The sequence below is a fragment of the Chelon labrosus genome (assembly GCF_963514085.1).
Source record: "Chelon labrosus genome assembly, chromosome: 23".
Lineage (NCBI taxonomy): Eukaryota > Metazoa > Chordata > Actinopteri > Mugiliformes > Mugilidae > Chelon > Chelon labrosus.
Genome location: NC_140356.1, coordinates 5,466,014 through 5,484,437, shown reverse-complemented (window position 1 = coordinate 5,484,437; position 18,424 = coordinate 5,466,014). Strand labels below are relative to the sequence as shown.

The window sequence follows — 18,424 nt, the reverse complement described above, 5'->3', positions numbered from 1 at the left end:
TATTAATTGTACAAATGGAGGAGCAGGAGGAGGAAGGAACTGTGACAAAATCTAATCCAGGGTGGGAACTTCCCACTTCGAAGCATTCTTCCCACTGGAACTTTTCCCCAGAATTCTGCTAAATAAGTGTTTTGCACTGACGCATAACGTATTACACAAGTGAGGTCGCTGTGGAACTTTTCTTATCTCGGTCTTTGCGCTTTTCTCACGTTATCACCTCAGTGTGAGGCGTTTGGGAGGGGAAAAAAACCGCTCCGTTTATCTGCATTTAAACAGAAGCAGCGGCTCATACATTAGTTAATGTGGTCGCTCAAAATGTGGCGATTAATAGATGCCCTGCAAGTATAAAAGGTTCTCGGCTGTCTCTTCATATGGAGACACTACTGTTGAAAGTAACCAGACTTGAAAACCTTACAGTGAAACGTTTCTATTTTTAGCATTCAAATTTTACCTGGGGAAGTGGGGAGTGTGCAAGTGGCTGCATCTGACACGTGCATTAACAACGCCTGCGTTTGGAAATTGATGTCACTTTCATCGTGTCTGTCATAGCCACAGATATTATCTCTTATTTCAGAAGCGGGGCTGCAGAGGAAACTGAAGTAACTTCCTCTGCATTTTGATAACCCCCCGGTCAGTTTACTATCTACCATCAGTAGCTAGATAATCACGGGGTCCACGTGTTAAATGCCGCTCGACCATTTTTTGTGCGTGAGGCAAAAGTGTAGTCATTAGGGTGGTTTCAACTAACAGCGAGGTCCGTTTGTAGAATATTTACAGTGCTTATAACAAGGATCCACCCCTTTAGAAAATGGAATCATGGTCAAAGTCATTTGGTTGTTTCTTTTACAAACCAAAAAAACTGGGTATCTACAAAGTAATATCGATTAATTCAAAATATATAATGTAAAACGACGAGTATTCTCCTTCAAAGCGACAAATACAACAGAAATCCAGACATCTGGTGTGGGTAGTCTCCAACGGAGATCCCCTGAGAGTGGTGAATGTGTCTCATGTGGGTGTAGCATACAGACACCTGTGTCTAGAATATCACTGGTTAATCTGTATTCCTGGCTATAAGAGAACACACCAAGCGGCTCAGAACAAAGGAACAAATGGAACACCATCCCGTCTTTGAAGCACGGTGGTGACGGCATCATGCTTTGTAAAGGTTGACGGTAAAATGGATGCAGAAAAACACAGCGAAATTCCCAGAGGATGTCAAGACCGTGACTCAGAGCATACGGTAAAAGCTAGGTGCAGTTAAACTTGAAACCCCAGCCCAATAGAGATATGTGGCTGTTCACCTTTTAACCCTGAAAGCTTTGCAGAGACTGGAAACTTGCAGCACCAGAAGATTTGTATATTTTTTTTTTTTTTTTTTCGTTTTCAGGATTCTATTTTTAAAAGCATTAGGGGACCGTACCTAACTACCGAAAACTAACTACCGTACCTTTTTTTTTTTTTTTTTTTTTTTTTTTTTTTACCGGCACTGGAATGTATGCAAGAAATGTTTTCACATACCATTTAACTGCATAAACCTGCAATTGCCCCGTTTGACTGGATTTTAGCGAGTTCCAGTGCCAGAAATCAAACAAGGCCAACTAAACCATCTGCACGAGCGGAGCACATTAACTGGGTCAGATGACGGATGTGGCGGAAATGAGAGAGAAACTTAACGTGTTTGTTTCTCTGGAAAAGCTCAAGCATGGCATGGACTCCAGTAGACCTCCGCTGTTGTATCTGACATCAAGACTATAAAGCATGGTTTGTGCCTCTGGGACGTGGGTGAGAAACATTTATCTGAAAAAAAACACCAACCAAACTCTGGGGAGGTGCGCGTCAGTTCACGGCGCTGTTTTCTGCGCACAAGCATAAACTGCGCGTCAGTCCTGCATCCAGGCCACCTCCTTCCATTGGTAACCTGCCAACCGTATAAAATCATGAATGACTAAAAGAAGTAGCTGCGCACACATTTTATTATTATTATTTTTTTATTTCCAATTTGACCAGTTCATTCTGTACAACATTCACCTTAAGATCTGTGGCCTGCTCACACACAATGTCAGTCTTTCAAAGGCTATTCACTGGCCGAACACTAATTGTCAGATACAGCTAAAACCGAAACTGCGGCCAAGCCCTTCTAATTTCCATTTTCACTTTTGTTACCGCTCCCATGAGAAGGCCAACATAAACAATTAGTCTGTCTCATGCTTCCCAGCATCCCCTTCCTGCACCTGTGCTGCTTGAGTCACGCACTCCTACTGATTGTGGTCGTTTCAAGGCACACAAGAATGAGAGTTTTTACATTGGAAGGAGAATGATTCACGTCTCACTCATATCGTGACACGGTGACTCTCTGGAAGGGAAAAAAGAAAAATCGTGGCCGCGACTTATGAGTTCAGCTCGCAGCGAGTTTTCGATCCCTGGGATCACATCAGTCCAGTAAAATATTCCTCAGCTATATTATTTCCGAAGCCTGTGGTGCAGAAATGACTGTTGCAGATAAAGCATCCTGTACATTGTATTGACAATTAGCCGCTTAAAACTGTTTGCCCTATAGAAACAAAGCTTATCTTACTAAATGTTGGCCTACAAAGCATTCTATATACAGTAAAACAACAAGCCTATGTAACCTCTCCGTCCCGCTCCTTTCGTACAGTGGCTGCATTCATAGCTAAAGCTAAGTATAATTTAGCATACAGTGCCATGTGGCTTGATCAGTCAACCTGACCTTACGCATTTGTATCGGTCGCAGATTAGTTCTCTAGAGTCGGTACTGGGACTTTCACTCTGTATCAAACTGGAGGAAGCCAGCAGTACTGCTTATTAGTTCATACTGAGGACAGGAAAACAACATTTAAATATTTTCCTATGGTGAGCGGACTGCCCCTTTATACGTTTCCGAGATTTGTCTTGATATCTGATAAGAGATAGAAAGAGGCAGATTGCGCTTCTCTGGAATGTGCAAAACCATAAATCATATCACATCAAGCCAGTCATTGTATTCTTCACTGCATGCGGACGGATCATCCTTCCAATAACACTGCCAACGGTGGAGGGACTACGGTTCTGGTGCACCCTTCATGGGCTGGAGCTCGTCTGGCTCATCTGTTGACTGTTGACTGTTGACAATGTTTTTCAACTTCCTGAAATTTAAAGGGGCAGTCAGGAACGAGATAATAGTAAGAGGTTCACCAAGGCTTTATGATGCTTTGCTCTAGCTTACCTTCGATACAGTACGTAGATCATGATCAAAGCACAGGCCATCACAATAAAGATGCTGATGCATACTGCTGGAACAGTTCCTGTCAAGAAGATGGAAAAAATTAAACGTGCATTTCCCCCAAAAGTATATATGCTCCTGATTGACTGGAAGCAATAAAATATATTACCTATTTTACAAAACTTAGATTTAGATTTGTAAATCTTTCCGGCTTACCTTTGTGGGCTTCATGAAGTGCGCCTTTGTATGTGGAGTTCGTATCTGTCTGGTTGCTCACCGTAGGCGCCTGTGTCTGTAACGTTGCTGTGCGAAAATAAAAGGTTTGAATAAGACTTTCCCCGCATGAAAATCATTCAAGAACACTTGCAAATAAAAGGCAGCGCGAGTTGGACGTAAAATCATTTTCTTGGATGGTAGACTTTCTGTGGTGCTCTGGGTGTTCCTGCAGCACCCAGATCTCAAAACAACTTCAGCGCATATTCAGGTATTTTACAGACTTATCAAACTTTGGGAAAACATCGGACCCAGTTACAGATTAAAGTCAGTGTGAAACACAAGTCTTCATCTTCAGTCGTGATTTATATCCTTGAGAAACAGTAAGTGTGGCTGTGGTAAAGTTACTCAAGGCATATCCAAAACAAAACAAAGCTAAAACAAAGGCAGTTGGACTTGTTGAGTTTTTATGAAGACATTTCGTTACGTCATGTGAGTTCTAGGAGAGCAGCTACGAGAGATGTTTCTAATAATGTCTTTATAATTACCAAAACCCATTAGTCTGGAGAAGCTGCTTGAAGTTCGGTTGCCTTTGTTTTAGCTTTGTTTTTTTTAGATATACCATGACTTGATTGAGAATCTTCAGACTCACTGAAAAGAAGGTATACCAACATCTGACTGGAATTTGTTCCCATCCTTTTTTTCTTTTTAACCGGTGCAAATGTTCATAATGCTCTGCCCGGATCAAAAGTTAATGAAACCCTAAGTCCAGATATAACCACAGTCCATATCCATAAGTAGGCCTTGTTGTTCAAACCTTTTTAACGGCCACAATTTGCACTCGGAAACGTGCTAAATAGTATTTTTACTGATGATGTCAGTAATCTCAAGATCTAATATCTAAATGTCCTTTTTTTAAGCAGACATCTTAGAATCAGTTAATTCACTTTAAAGTAAACTCACTATAGCCACAGTGTTCGACTCTTTGCCAGCTTACACCATAGCAACAGGAGCTGCGTCAGCAAAACTGTCTCTGCCCTGAAACTTTTGTGCAGTAACCTCTCAAAGAGGTTACTGCACAAAGAGGATACTGTGTCAAGTTTCACTCCGCTGGTTCATCCCTCATTTGCAGAGAGAAGTCACATTGTTGCTGCTGCTGGTGCCCAGTGAAGTCTTTTTACCAACAGTAATGGAGTGCCACAGGGCTCCATTCTTGGTCTACTATTATTTCCACTTAACACACATAACAACGTCCTTCTTGCTCATTACTTCAGTGTCCATTTGTTTCCACCCTAGCCCAGGCTCTGACTCGACCCTGACTCTTTTTTTATTTTACTTTTTTAACCAAAGACTAGTTTCAAATCCCCCAAAACCATAAATATGCAGTGGCCAGTAAATCTCAACACACTGCGACCTAAGAAAACACTCGCAAATAGACAACCAAGTGAAGAAAAGGTCAAGATCATTTTGACAACACATGGGATGCAAATACTCACAACACAGCCAGACACAGAAACATAATGCAAATGTACATTCCACAAGCTTTGCAAAGCAGCAGCACAAGCAGCAACAGAAGTATTTCCAGGGTACCCCAAAAAGTGATGAAAACGCTCAGAAGGAATGTTATTCATAATTGACAATCTTTAAATTTATTCTGTATGTCTCCAGTTTATCTGAACTGACAAGCTAATAAAAGGAATCATGCAATCAGGATGCTAGAATAAAAAACGTCAACAATTTGAGGTCCCCTGGAAACATGTCCGCTGTCGTTTGCGCTTCTTGCAGCGCGTTTCTGTATTTGCTGGTGTCACGAACGTTTGCATGTGTTGTCAAAATGACTGAGAAATATCCATGTTGTGTTTGCCGATAACTTCTGCTCATATATGAATCTAGTAAATACAGTACAGGCAATGTGCACCTTTTTAAATGAACTGAAGGGCAAACCGCTTTTCAGCTGTATATCTCATATTCCCTTTGCACACGTTAAATTACATTTTTTTTATGATTCCTGCAACTTCCTTCTCATTCTCAATCTTCTCAATCTTCTCATATCAGGCTTTAGTTGTGTGTTTGCTATTGGCTAATCTTTATCTGATGATGAATGTCAGATAAATAAAAATATCTCCTGCTCAAACATTGCCTGATTAGATAAAAATGGAGAAAAAAAAAATTATATAATATGGTACATGTACCATGTGTTTTGATAAAGCACATAGAATTAAAATGGATTCTGAAGAGAGCTGAAGTGAAACCAGAACTTCCTGTTCCTGCACCTGATATTTTTAACTACACTAATCACTAAAAATACAATACTGGTACAAAACTTGTTTTAAAGGTATTTTGTGTAGTCCACTTCCTATATTTTGACTTTTCTTCTTTATTAGTGTTTTCTATTTAATATTTATTTTTTAGGAGTCTTTAACAACTAACTAATACAGACTAAGCATCATAGTCTGACAGACAAGGTGAGCCCTTGAACAAGACAGAGGGTTGTGGTTGGCTCTATAAAATCATCTCTCCTGGTACCCACCAGTTTTTCGGCTACTATAGTATTACTGCAGAGAGAGTGATGTGAAGTCTTTACCATTTATGGTTGTCTCCTCTCTTTCTGTTTCCCCAGTCACTGTAGCTAAGCTGCTTACGCTCCATGTTGTCTGTGGGCTGGAGGAAGTCACTGCCGATAAAAAAAAAAAATTTACTTCTGTTTTCAGTGCCAAAAGCATGACTGCATCTCCTTATTATATCACAAAGTCCAACTCCGTCACCCCCAAAAAAAGGTCACACACTCATTGTTTGTGCTGTCACAAGATTTATTTCCATCCAGTGTCGCATTAATTTTTCACCAAGATCTTGTATTGATGATGGGAGAGTCTGACCACTGCACAAAGCCTTCTCCAGCACATCCCAAAGATTCTCAATGGGGTTAAGGTCTGGACTCTGTGGTGACCAATTCATGTGTGAAAATGATGTCTCATGCTCCCTGAACCACTCTTTCACAGTTTGAGCCCCATGAATCCTGGCATTGTCATCTTGGAATATGCCCGTGCCATCAGGGAAGTAAAAAATCTTTGGACACATAATGTTGCTGAACCTAGACCTGAGCAACTGCAGCAACCCCAGATCATAGCACTGCCCCCACAGGCTTGTACAGTAGGTACTAGGCATGATGGGTGCATCACTTCATCTGCCTCTCTTCTTACCCTGATGCCCCCATCACTCTGGAACAGGGTAAATCTGGACTCATCAGACCACATGACCTTCTTCCATTGCTCCAGAGTCCAATCTTTATGCTCCCTAGCAAACTAAAGCCTTTTTTTTACGGTTAGCCTCACTGATTAGTGGTTTTCTTAAGGCTTCACAACTGTAGCTACACACTGTTAAAACATAGTCCTGAGTTCTACTGTTGTTTTTCTTTGATTTGATTTCACGAAATGTTTAAGTGATTGCCAATCCTGATAAATCAAAACACATTTCTTCCTCTAAGACGATGGTTCCCCACTTTCCTTACAGTTTCTAATAAATCGTTGGACAGTTCTTAACCAAATTTTAATAGTCTGTTCAGTCTCCTTAGATGTTTTCTCTGCTTGATGCATGCCAATGATTTGACCTTTCTCAAACAGACTAACATCTTTTCCCTGACCACGGGATATGTCTTTCGACATGGTTGTTTGAGAAAGGAGAAGTTACTCATTGCATCAGTCGGGGTTAAATAACTTGCTGCCAGCTGAAAGATAATCACTCATGCAGTAATTATCAAATAGGAAGCTCATACCTATTTGTTTAGTTAAATCCAAGTGGCAACTGTTTTTTTTGGCCAGGCAGTGTGTAAGTCAGTCACACCCTTGGATTACATGCCATGTAAATTACAAAAGCGGAAAAAAGGTGCAAGATTTGTTAGTTTTTTATACACTTTTAACATTTCGACTGCTGATACCTACTTCTTTCAATAAGAACATTCAACTGCTGCCATTACCACACAAATTAGCTGTAACCCAGCTTCTAATTCTACAACTATTACAGCTAAAGGTGCATCTGCTGTACTGCTACTGTTATCATTAGTTCCGCTACTACCTTTATGGCCATTGTTGTACCGCTACTCATGGAAGTGAACTGTAAAAAAATTTTTAAAGACTCAACCGGTTCCTGCAACAACGTGACAAAACTACGAACCATTACAATAACAAGCTACCTCTGTAACTAGAATCGTGGCAGACGCTTGACAATCTCAAGGTTACTGACTGATCCGTGAGACACAACGCAGCATTAGCATTCGTCGGAGGCTTTGTTTCCCGTCCTCTGAGAAACGTAGGATGGGGTTAATCAATATCTGTCTCGTTGTCCAACTCTTGCTCCAATGTGTTTGCCATTGCCGAATGTGATTCTAAAAATGATTACCGTAGTCTCTTGCTGTTGAACTGAAATGTAACTCCCAGGTCCAAGGTTCTATATAACGCCAATAAAAACTTGCCAGAGATAAAGAACCAAGTACTATAGGGCTGTTATGAAGCACAATGGCCTTTCTCTTGAACCGCCCTGAGGAGAAATCTATCCAGTGTTGATGATGTATTAACTTTTACCCTCTGTACACTTAAATAATTTATATCCTACTTCAGTAAAAAAAATAAAAATAATAATTCAACCATTAGTGCTGCTGCTACTTACTTATGAAAACCATATCCTGCAACTAGCAACAACTTCACTACAACAATATTAATATGGCCACTGGAAGCAGTGATTGTGATTAGTATGGGTTATTCATTTAGTATGGTATTGACTCCAACATTCATGCAAATACAGAACTCAGTGAGTGGGATGGTAATGGTGGAAGGATGAGTGATATTGCTGAGACTGCAAAATTAGGCCATCACAATCGCATATCATATACATTATCATATATATTTAAATCCCCATTAAATCAAATTTGATGTTAAAGTGTTTTCACATGATATATACTGAGATATAATCTATAATCTGGCCCAGTATTAAACTGCATTTATTTTGCGCATATATAGAACCCCCGCATATCTCCCTCACCATCAGCAGTGCTGGCTCTCGGCCCAAACACGCCCCATACGCAGTGTTAAATATTCTTCTTACACACGTGCAGCATACGCACATTTGTTCCCCTGCTCACATATGATGAGCATCCTAATATAACATGCCGTGTCACTATTGTAGCATGTTGATTACGATGAGCAGACACTTACTTGGTACAGTGCTCCCTGGCGATTGTGTTGCATTTCTCTTTGGGTTAGCTGTAAAATAATAAATGAGATCTTACTATTTTTAATAGCTTCATAAGAATAAATAGCAATTGAAGGGATGAACTAATAAAAAAGCAATAAACTTATTCTTGAATAATAAAAAAAATATAAAGTTAGGGAACCTGCTACAAATCAGGCTCCCCAATGGATCCTATAATTCCCATGACGGAACTCAATCAGGTCTTTTGCCGATGTTGTCTCAAAACCCAAGCCTTGAGCCCCACCCCACCCCACCCCCACCCCTGATCGAGGCTATTTTTCAACGGGGCAGTCACAGCCGTTTCACTATACAACACAGTATTTCACTATATGCCGATGACATACTATTTCATGTATGTCATCGGCATGTCCCTGTTTAAATCACTTTAAATCTAAATTAAAATGATGTTCGCTAAAGTAATCTCCCTCTCAGGAGGTTTGGAAATTGCACAGAAACTAGAATTTCTAGCACTCAAAAACAACTGCTGGAGTTGGAGGTGTGAAAATGTTAACATCTGAAATTAAGAGAGTCTGATCTGTCAATCAGATGGATATTCTGAAGGATGTGACACACTTTGTACACTTTATATGGACTAAAATAAAATAAATCTTACGTATACACTCGAGGTAGGGCGTGGTCCAAACCAGAGCACTTCCATTTAGGTTGCATTTAATGAGATTTGAGGTCCCTGCTTTCCTCACGTAACCTTCCAAACATGTGTAGCGATATGTGCCATTGATTTGGAAGCAGGTCTCCCCTGGAGGCTGCGTTAGAGGCCACTGAGGTATTTCGGGGCATGTGCAATTGTTTTTGTCTGGAAGAAAAATCATCAAGTCAAAATGGCGTAGTGGGGGCAGGGATCCACACGCTCAGGTGGCAAAATTTAAAACTGTAGCTGAACTGAAGTGGGAAACTTTATTTGATTTTGATTGTTTTACCCCGTTCTTTACTTCAGCTATGTTTTGGAGTGTGTGCCCACGTAAATTACAAAAGCGGAAAATACGTACAAGATTTGTTAGTTTTTTATACACTGTTAACATTTCGACTGCTGATACCTACTTCTTTCAATAGGAACATTCAACCGCTGCCATTACCACACAAATTAGCTGTAACCCAGCTTCTAATTCTACAACTATTACAGCTAAAGGTGCATCTGCTGTACTGCTACTGTTATCATTAGTTCCGCTACTACCTTTACGGCCACTGTTGTACTTCTACTCATGGAAGTGAACTGTAAAGTTCTTTAAAGATTGTTAATCAACTGGTTCCTGCAACAACACGACACAACTACGCGCCATTACAGTAACAACAAGCTACCTTTTTAACTAGAATCGTGGCAGACGCTTGACAATCTCAAGGTTACTGACTGATCCGTCAAACACAAAGCAGCATTAGCATTCGTCGGAGGCTTTGTTTCCCGTCCTCTGAGAAACGTAGGATGGGGGTAATCAATATCTGTCTCGTTGTCCGACTCTTGCTCCAATGTGTTTGCCATTGCCGAATCTGTTCGCTGTTGCTCTTGCTGTTGAATTGAAATGTAACTCCCAGGTCCAAGGTTCTATATAACGCCAATAAAAACTTGTCAGAGAAAGAACCAAGTACTATAGGGCTGTTATGAAGCACAATGGCCTTTCTCTTGAACCGCCCTGAGGAGAAATCTATCCAGTGTTGATGATGTATTAACTTTTACCCTCTGTACACTTGAATAATTTATATCGTACTTTCACTGTATTCCTACTTCAGTAAAAAAAAAAAAAAAGAAAAATAATAATTCAACCACTAGTGCTGCTGATACCTTTTTACCTTTTTATGAAGACCATATCCTGCAACTAGCAACAGCTTAACTACAACAATATTAATATGGCCACTGGAAGCAGTGATTGTGATCACTGCTACAAACATTACTGCTTCTGCCACTGTCAGTAAAAATTATCTGGACAGACTGTTTCATATTGCTGAGACTGTCTGCAAAATTAGACCATCATAATCGCATATCATATACATTATCATATATATTTAAATCCCCATTAAGTCAAATTTGATGTTAAAGTGTTTTCATATGATACATACTGGGATATAATCTATAATCTGGCCCAGTATTGTAGGAAATCTTTTTTAAACTGCATTTATTTTGCGCATATATAGAACCGAACATCACAATAAGGACAGCACAAATCAAAAAACAGTGCTGATGACTCATCCTGCACTTGGGGGCATAGGTTAGCATGCGTCCAATAAAACGCTGTCTTGAACTTTAAAGGCCCTCCCCCCTGCATATCTCCCTCACCATCAGCAGTGCCGGCTCTTGGCCCAAACACGCCCCAATGCGCAGTGTTAAATGTTCTTATACACGTGCAGTGTACGCACATTTGTTCCCCTGCTCACATATGATGAGCATCCTAATATAACATGCTGCGTCACTATTGTATCTTAACAGCGTTGTCATGTCGATTACCACGAGCAGACACTTACTTGGTACAGTGCTCCCTGGCGATTGTGTTGCATTTCTCTTTGGGGTAGCTGTAAGATAATAAATGAGACCTTACTATTTTTTAACAGCCTCATAAGCATAAATAGCAATAGAAGGGATAAACTAATAAAACAGCGATAGACTTATTCTTGAATAATAAAAAAAAAAATAAAGTTGGGGAACCTGCTACAAATCAGGTTCCCCTATGGATCCTATAATTCCCATGACGGAACTGAATCACGTCTTTTGCCTATGTTGTCTCTAAACCCAAGCCTTGAGTACTGTGGACTTGACAAAGAAGCAGGTCTCCCCTGGAGGCTGTGTTAGAGGCCATTGACATATTTCGGGGCATGTGCAATTGTTTTTGTCTGGAAGAAAAATCATCAAGTCAAAATAGCGTAGTGGGGGCAGGGATCCACACGCTCAGGTGGCAAAAATTAAAACTGTAGCTTAACTGAAGCGGGAAACTTTATTTGATTATTGTTTGATTATTTTACCCCGTGCTTTACTTTAGCTATGTTTTAGAGTGTGCGCCTAAAATGACAATTAACACTAGTTAAAGGGGAATTACCGTTTTTTACAACCTGGACCTTATTTCTGGCCTAGAATATGATCATTTACTCACCCATATAACTTTGGTGTCATTTGGAGTCGATCAAAAGATATTTAGATCTAGCGGAGCGCTGCCTATATCCATATAGTGGGAGTGACTGGGGCACCGAAACGCAGCCTCTAAATAACGCATTATCTGCCGCGAAACTCGTTCATTCCGGAGTTACCTGTTATCATCATCCGGGGTCTGTAGATTGACCTACTAACCTCTGACCTGGATGATGTCATCTCTGTGCGTCACGCGCACCCACGACGGTCAGCTTGTTTACCTGTAATTTGCTACTGCTAGTTTTTTGCAAGATTGGCTGAATTGGTGGACGACGACTTTGTTCATGATGGACGTCCTTACCGTTTTGAGCCAGCGTACACGGATGAGGAGCTCGTTGAAAGGAGGATGCGGAGGCAGAGAGAGGAACAGCTGGCCAAAGAACAATAAACCCCTGCATGTCCGCGAATAGACAACAGGTAACTCCGGACTCAACAGGGAATAGCACTAGCGAGTTTCGCGGCAGATAATGTGTTATTTAGAGGCTGCGTTTCGGTGCCCCAGTCAATCCCACTATATATATATGACGCTCTGCTGGATCTAAATATCTTCCGAATGACTCCAAGTGACACCAAAGTTATATGGGTGAGTAACCGATCGTATTTTATGACAGAAATAAGGTCCAGGTTGTAAAAAACGGTAACTCCCCTTTAAGAAAAAAGACTGGCTGTTCGTTTTAGTGGACCAGCACATGATAAAAATAACATAAATGGCTATTCTAGTTTTTCATCCTCTTCTTATCTTAACATTCCAGTACACAAAATGTATAAAATGTAGACCATCATGGCTAACTGGCTTCCTGGCAGAGCCTAGCTTTGTCGTCACCCCTTTCTGAGCGGTGAATACAGACGTTCTGCACCCACATGAGGGGAAAATCCTCATGCAGAACGCACGTGCAAGCTGACCGATATCTGTCCTCTTAGCGGCATGTTCAAGTGCAACTTATTAGTTGAAAATTGGTCATTGGTGTTCTATTGACAACATTATTAACAACTGAATTCCACTGAGATGTTCTTGATGACACAAACAAAAAATGAGTGACAATTTGCATTTGGTCCCAGGGTTAATATAATGTCAGTGAAAACCATTTCAGAGCTAAATAACCTGTTACTGCAGGTCTGTCATCAAATGCACCATTAAACCCATTGAACTTCCTTGGGAAGAGAGCCATACAATATACAAAAGTCAGCAATTTTAAAATGCAGATAACTCGCCATGCACTTGGGGAGCGTACTAATCAAGTTCCCATTTCCATTTATTTATTTAAAAAGGACATCAAGCGCATCAATCAACTTAATAGAAAATGTGCCAGTGTTAGCCAGCTGGCAAATTTTCAGCTGCAGTCCTTTTGTCTCTATGTTTTAAGAACCATTATCTGTGGGGGAAAAAAAACGTGAAACCATTTCCACGTAACTCTCTGCCCTCACATATCTCTTTCAGCAACAAACCACTGGCTCACAGCTCAAATATGCAACACCACACACCCAGTGGCGGATTAAATATTTTTATCTGTGTGGTGCACACACACTTTTCTCCTACTCATTTACAATAAATAGCCTCATTCAAATTTAATGGTGTGTCACTTTTATAGCTAAAACAACAATCTTGTTGTTTCCAGGAAACAGACACTTACTTTGTACAGTGTTGATGGGCAGTCTCGGGTCAGCTGAAAGGAAACAAATGAGACAAAGTTATTTTTAAAAAAGACTTAAAAGTGGAAATAAATGCATTCCTAGAGCACAAAAAAAAAGTCAGGGAACCTGCTACAGATGAAGTTCCCAAAACAAGGTATCCTACACCTCCCATGATGAAACTCAATCATGTCTTTTGTGTAGTTAAGACCACATTGTAACACACTGGGATAAATTCATTTCTGAGGCCAAGCTGAGTATCCTAGAGTTGACGAAGGTCGATCAGTGGCCAAGCCACTTAACAACTAATTTATTATCCATAACACCGAGCAGAACATTTCACTTTACGCTGATGATATACTACTCTAAGCTCGGGATGATGTTTTAATACGGAAACAACAAATGTTAATGTTCTTCTGGGTTGTCTGTTGCTTGCTGAAGATGATTTAACTGTTGCTACCCGGGATTTAACTTTATTAAAAAAAGAAATGAACAGATATAAGGCTTCGTTCAGCGAGAAGCTAAACAGATACTATTATAAACACACAGCATGATCTCTGTAAGGTGACAAATGTCCACAGCATTACAGCTGAACAATAAAAAATGAAATGAAACCAACTGAGTTACACCCATGAAACAGTTTGTGATACACAGTTGTGACTCATCAGAGAGTGGACACTGAGGGTGTCCTGTGGTGTCTGGCAACAGAATGTTGTTAGTGGGGGCGTTTAGGTCCTATGGGTTGAGGGGAGGGGCCTCTGAGGATCATCCCACAGATACTTGATCAGTTTGGGATCTAGTCAATTTGGAGGCCAGGTCAACACCTTGTGCTGTTCTTCGTGTTTTTTGAGTTGTTCCTAAAGCGTTTTTAGGCTGCATCCTGCTGGGGATGGCTGCTACCATCAAGGAGTGTCATTGCTATGGGGTGGGGGTGTTTCGTCTGGTCTAGGTGGGTGGGTCGTGTCTGAGTAACATTCACATGAAAGTCCAAAAGTTTCCCAACAGATCATTGCATTGTCAAAATATGGTCAAAGTTATTTCTATATCTTCTATCAGTGGTTTTAATCTGACTGAAGGGTGTAAGTAGGTACATGTGGGTACATGCATTGGTGCACAGCATTTAGACAACAGCGTATTGTTATGAGTCAAGCATGACGCTGTACAGAATGTACTTTCTGTCAGTTTTTCTAAATAATCTTTTGTTTAATTTGCATCGCAATATGTAGTTATCGTATCCCAGCAGCATACGGGACCTTGATCTGAGAGTTATTTTTGCAGCCCTCCTGGCACGCACTTGTCTGTATTGTATGTTTTCTTTGGATTAAACACCGGTTACACGAGTCTGAAGCGATCTAAAGTCCGTCATCTCGCCTTACATTACACCGTCTCTTAAAGGGGCCACCTACCTATGGAACAGATCGTGGGGTTAGTGTTAATTAGCCTTGAACCATACGGGCCCATGTGGCATCAAAATGCGCCTCCACACTTGAGAGCCGCTCTCCAGACTCGTTTTTCTCTATGCAAATGAACACCAACATCGTTCACAGCTGCCGTCTCCAGTGAATCTGTGTCAGAAACACCAACAGCTGTTTGTCGTGTGTGTGCCATGACGTGGGGACAAGATGTATGCTTTGGAACAAGCTGTGAAGTCTACATGGACAGAATATTTCAGAATATTTCAGACATCCCCTATGTTTGTTTTTCCTTACGAGGCGATCATTTGTAATAGTGGTTGTGTGCGTGTGTTTTTTTTTTTCTTCCACAGATCAACCCAGTTTTGTGTGACTCATAGTGTGTTCAAGGGTGTGTTAAATGTGTCACAGACCACCTGCAAATGTGGTCAGAGGTCGCATCGTACAAATGCAGCCTCAGTGCATCCTGCCACTTTAAGCTGGTTACTTGTGATCTGATAGCCCGGGGCTGATGTTAATGCAAGGTCTGAACCGGGAGCTCTGTCTCAGGATGGACTTTGATCCAGAGTTTCACCACAGCTCTCACGACTGTCATTACAAGCAAGATTAAGTGTCATGAGTTTTTATAGTGTGTCATATCAACATTTCAGCAGCTCAGAAATCCCTGGCACTCTGCCGCGACAAACAGTATCTGAAACTGCTGGACTCGTCAACAGGGTTAACCCTAACCCTAACCCTTCAATTAGATGCATCCTCTAGCCAAAGGCTTCATAAATAAGCAGTTCAAATGCATGAACAAAAACAAACAGCAAATCTTACGTTTACAATTGAGGGTGGGTTTGGTCCAATATACTGTCCCTTCGCTTTGCTCGCATTTGATGAGATTGGAGGTTCCTGCTTCCCTCACACGACCGTCCACACACTTGTACCGATATTTGCCGCCGACCTCGTAGCAGGTCTTTCCTGGAGTCTCCGTTTGAGGCCATTGAGGTATTTCTGGGCACTTACACTTTTGTTCGTCTGAAAGAAAACAAACAATATTCCAAAATGAATATTCTTTTAACTGAAGCAGGGAATTCCATACACAATTATTTTACCATTTGCTTTACATTAGCTCCACTTTCAGGTGCCTGACTGGATTAATAAGTGACAAGGTACCAATGATTAATAGAGTAATTATTACTTCAGATATAATGTGGTGAAAGACCGATCATGAGCCACTGAAGTTAAAGTCTGTGAAGGTCCTCGGTCATCCAGGTCATGGTATGTCCAAAAAGCGTTTAAAAAAGGCAACGTAGAGTTTTTTTGAGAAGACGTTTCACCACTCATCCGAGTCGCTTCTTCATTTCTAGGGAACGGGTGGGAAGTCTGAGTTTATTGCAAACCCGGTAACACACTTGGGCAAAAACTGGTCCACCCTAAAGACCAAACACCCAGGCAGAAACAGAGTAATGTGGTGCACGCTGTTCAGTGCAGTGAGGAGTGTACAGACTTGTACATTGGGGAAACAAAACAACCCATCCGCCAAATGGATGTACCAACACAGGAGAGCCGGCTCATCAGGAAACGATTCAGGACACTCCTTTGTAGATAACAAAATCTTAACCAGAGAGGACCGATTGAAAGAGGAGTAAAGGAAGCCATCAATGTCAGATTGGAAAAATCTTCTCTAAACAGAGGAGGTGGACTGAGTTTTAATCTGCCATCTATTTACAATACAGTTTCAACTTCTTTTCCCCAAGAAGTTTCAACCCCATCCACACCTTGACACTGGAGGCGCTGACGGACAAGGGTCGTTAGAGCACCAGTCATAGGGCAAGAGGACAGGGACAAAACAGCCCCCCCTCCCTCAACGACAGGTGAGTATCTAACCGTGGAAATTAGCTGCACTGGTCTCTGGTTGAAACAAGTCACGCAAGTGATGGGTTATACCCACAGAGCTTCCTATTTAAACCTCAGACTTCCCACCAGTGCCCTATAGAACCGAAGAAGCAACTCGGATGAGTGGCGAAGGTCCTCTAAAAAAAAATAAACAAAAAAAAAAAAACCCTACAAGTCCAGTTGCCTTTTTTTTAAAAAAAAAAATAACAAAAAAAAAAACGCTTTTCGGATACTTTGAAGTTAAAGCAGCGTCTGTGTTTTCTATACAGAACATTCTTTGAAAATTCCAGAACTAAAACAGTCTTTCCTCATACTGACATTCTGTCAAAATGAAAGTCTTAGACTGATGAGACATGACTCTGTGTCAAGTCCCTGATCTTCTCACAAGACTAATTGGTCTGAACTCCCCCAAACACGTGATTTCATATATGTACATTGTTATTACAGTGTTACTGTTAGAGTCTGTGTAATTGTTGTTGACTAAATCTTATAGAATTTATAGAATCAGGGATGTTTGTTAGACCACAATCTCAGATTGCAGTGGCAAAGACCGCGTAAATAAATAATTATATAAAAAAGCGGATATTAGATAAATAAAATCACATTCTCCTTATTCAGTTGCTACTACTTCTGCTCCGTTCAAGTCCGCTCAAGCCAAACTGGTGTTTATAGACTGGGGGTCCTGGATTTGACGCGTAAATGGAGTTAATTTGTGGTGCGCATACCTCCGCTGGAGATCCGCGCGGCTCCGAGCAGACAGACCATCACGACCATCGCGGAGGGGAAAGAGAGCGAACCCGGATCCATCTGACAGCTCTGCGGTGACCTACAACATGTTCGCCAAGCCAAGTGTGACCGTTTAAGACCATCCTCACTGCGAGGCGTCTAGCTGCCGTGAAGCACTACTCCTGTCACACGCACTTTCACTTTCTCTCACTGCTCTCTCTCTCTCTGTCTCTGTCTCTGTCTCTCTCTTTCTCTTTCTCTCTCTCTCTCTCTCTCTCTCTCTTTCAGAAGTTGTCGCACGCCCTTTGACCCCAAGCACCATATCTGTAGTTCAGCAAAATAAATAAATTAAATGAATAAAAATAACACCAGTGGCAAGTATTACTTTAACAAATAATACTTGCCAAATACTTTTTACACAAATTAAAATTCTTTGTTATGTATTTTTTTGTAGAGTCCTTAAAGTTGTCTCTTGTGTGTCCAAGAATGCCATTCTTCTTTACTAGTTTCTTTCCTGTGCTCACGGACGTAATTGGTGGGGGGGGGGGGGGGGGGGGGGGGGGCACAGGGTACATGTCCCCGGCACTTTTTCAAAAGGCCGTTTTGGTCCCCTGCACTCTTTACCGTCCAAAAACAATGTTACGCTACAGTAAACACAGACGCGTCAAGCGCTAGGACCAAGCGGAAAACGGCCGCTCAAGCTGAAGCCTGTTTCCTTTAGTTTAGAGGTCTGCTAGTCTGCGGCCGGTTAGTAAATTGTTCGTTTGTTCTGCCTGGGTCACGTCAGCTAGAAGGATTGTAATATCAGAGGTTTCCTTTACATTAACGGTGACCATGTACGTATGTGCGTGCCGACATTTTATTCAATTTGTCTCCACCTGTGATGCCAGTTTGACCTGCTCACCATCACTTGGTGGTGCTATGTAGCCTAAATGAGCTCTGTTTATCATATATTCCATAAATAAG

At 41.2% G+C, this 18,424-nt stretch overlaps 1 protein-coding gene across 6 annotated transcripts; it reads right to left on the bottom strand.

The window, feature by feature from the left end:
- Positions 1-54: 54 nt before the first annotated feature.
- Positions 55-17,783, bottom strand: il15ra (interleukin 15 receptor subunit alpha). 6 transcript variants are annotated; one of them, XM_084573456.1, is made up of 10 exons: positions 17,458-17,783; positions 15,671-15,871; positions 13,442-13,474; positions 11,153-11,200; positions 9,294-9,494; positions 8,644-8,691; positions 6,021-6,110; positions 3,440-3,526; positions 3,227-3,305; positions 56-3,146 (listed from the first exon to the last, which is right to left on the bottom strand). In XM_084573456.1, the coding sequence occupies exons 1-10, from the start codon at positions 17,537-17,539 to the stop codon at positions 3,062-3,064; spliced, it is 954 nt and encodes a 317-aa protein (XP_084429582.1). In that variant the 5' UTR covers positions 17,540-17,783; the 3' UTR covers positions 56-3,061. The 6 variants fall into 6 exon arrangements, with proteins under 6 accessions (XP_084429583.1, XP_084429582.1, XP_084429586.1 ...); XM_084573457.1 differs by lacking the exon at positions 6,021-6,110 and having other exon boundaries at positions 55-3,146; XM_084573458.1 differs by lacking the exon at positions 9,294-9,494 and having other exon boundaries at positions 57-3,146; positions 17,458-17,721.
- Positions 17,784-18,424: the final 641 nt, after the last annotated feature.